The 2,133-nt window shown below is 42.1% G+C and overlaps 1 protein-coding gene across 1 annotated transcript in view; it reads right to left on the bottom strand.

The window, feature by feature from the left end:
- Nucleotides 1–373: 373 nt before the first annotated feature.
- The window catches only part of ACTRT3 (actin-related protein T3), a 4,134-nt gene continuing 2,374 nt past the window's right edge, over nt 374–2,133 (bottom strand). Inside the window, exon 4 of the mRNA XM_011994354.1 lies at nt 374–1,795. Within this exon, the coding sequence (XP_011849744.1) occupies nt 877–1,795 (919 nt within the window). The 3' untranslated portion in view covers nt 374–876. The remainder of the gene's footprint in view (nt 1,796–2,133) is intronic.

Genomic DNA, 2,133 nt, shown 5'->3' with positions numbered 1-2,133 from the left:
TCCAAACTATCACCACATTCATCATAACATAGTTTCCTTATGGCTCCTGCTTTTAAATCTTTAATTTCTCTCCTTTGCATATTGGATATTTAGCACTTAAAGCCTTTCAGTCCCTGGCCTTCACTTAACCTTGCTAGTCATAGCGCTTGCTCTTCTCTATATGAGCTCTTCACTTGAACAAAATCAGTCTAAGCTAGGCGTGGTGGTGCACACCTGTGGATTCAGGTACTTGGGAGACTGAGGGCAGAACCCAGGAGTCGGAGGCTGCAGTGAGCCATGATTGCACTACTGCACTCCAGGCTGGGAGACAGGGCAAGATTCTGCCTCTAAAACTAAATGAATAAATACATCCATAAATAAAAATTTTAAAAACAAACAAAATCAGTCTATTAAACATGCCCTGAATATGCTTTGTTCATTCTCATCTTTAGCAACTTGTTCCTTTTAGTATGCTTGCCTGGATATCTGCCCTCCATCCCAATGCCACCCCTTCCATGATGGTATACCTGTGCTATGGAGTCTCTTTCCTCACCACAGCAACCTTCTTTCCCTAAACTTCAATAAGCTTAAATCTTATCACTCATTTGGCACATAGCATATTGTACTACAAATGCTCTCTTCCAAGGGAAATATAAGCTCACCAACATCAACTTATAGAAAAAACACTATGGGAAACATTATTTTAACTTGGTTCTACTCAATAGACATCTGTTCTTGAGCTTCATCATTATTATCCCCAAGCCCATTATAGAAATACGACAGAAATATTGGCATCCCAATCGTTGAAGTATTTTCTCTTCTCCCAGAAACACATAATATCCGAAGTTTCTGTCACATATACTCCAAACATTTTCTTCTAACCATTTTATCTGTATTTCAGAAGCATCTTTGGTGTACTATGTTGGGTCCAACTTCTTTAAATTCTGCAGCAGTGATCCACATGTCCTGGAAGGCAGACAAAGATGCAAGAATAGAACCTCCCATCCACACTGATATTTTCCTTTCTGGGGGAGCTATAACTTGCACAGCGGTGTTGGCAGGAGCCATCTTTGCTATATCCTTAACTAGCCGCTTGTCTAAACCAGGGAAAGAGGTTGATCCCCCGGCAAGGATAATATTGGAAAAGAAGGAATTCCTCAGGCCTGTATCACATTTCATTATGCTGCTAAGGCATATCTTATCAATGCCAGGGGCCTCAAGGTTCATACAACATGGAGAGAAGAGGGCCTCTGGACAAGAAAAGAGCTGGTCATGGAGCCGGACGACCTGCCCATCAGGTAGTTGGTAAACTTTCTCTAGACAATCAGGTTTCTTGGCCATTTCCTCTTCGTAGTTCATTGCCACATAACAAAAGGTCTCCTTGATGTCTTCAACAATCTTTCTGTCTGAAGCACTAAGCAACATGATACCATGGTTCTTCATTAGCACCATGAGGTAGTTGGTGAGGTCAAGGCCTGCCAGATCCAATTGCTGCACACCATGAGGCAGACAGTAACCCTCAAAGATGGGCACACTCTGGGTAACCCCAGCACCTGAATCCAGCACAAGACCAGTAGTGAAGCCAGCAGCAAAGAGAGCCAGCACAGCCTGGATGGACATATAGAAGGCAGGAACACCCAGATGCTCAAAAAACACTTCCACGATCTGTTGCCGGTTGGCCAGTGGGTTCAGGGCTGGCTCAGTAATCAAGACTGGGCCATCACACGGCTTCAGCTTTAGGTTATAGTCATAGATATGCTTCCACATGATCTCCATGTCATCCCATGAAGTAATGAGACCACGCTCCACTGGGTAACTGTAGGGAGAGCACTAAGATCAATGACAGCTTTTTATTTTTCTAGTTCTATTGTCTTCGACCCTCAGTTAATTCCCCGTGTTTATTACCAATATCCCTTTATGGGCAATAACTGCCACAGCCTCTCACAGAAGGTAAGTGTCAGCAAAAATTAGCACAGCTACTTACCTCTGCAATTTTTGTTGCTTTCTATTTTCTCTCTCCTTTGGAAGTTTGTGACTTTTAAAAAATTGGGAAATGTCCACATTATAGTATAGTTTAAATGTCAATTGAAGAGAATAACCCAAGTGACAAAAGGAACCATGAGTTAATATTCTTTTTTGTTTGTTTGTTTGTTT

Source organism: Mandrillus leucophaeus, unplaced genomic scaffold, assembly GCF_000951045.1.
Source record: "Mandrillus leucophaeus isolate KB7577 unplaced genomic scaffold, Mleu.le_1.0 Scaffold452, whole genome shotgun sequence".
NCBI classification, from domain to species: domain Eukaryota; kingdom Metazoa; phylum Chordata; class Mammalia; order Primates; family Cercopithecidae; genus Mandrillus; species Mandrillus leucophaeus.
The sequence above is the reverse complement of the archived record's forward strand: the minus strand, read 5'-3'. Positions and strand labels throughout refer to the sequence as shown.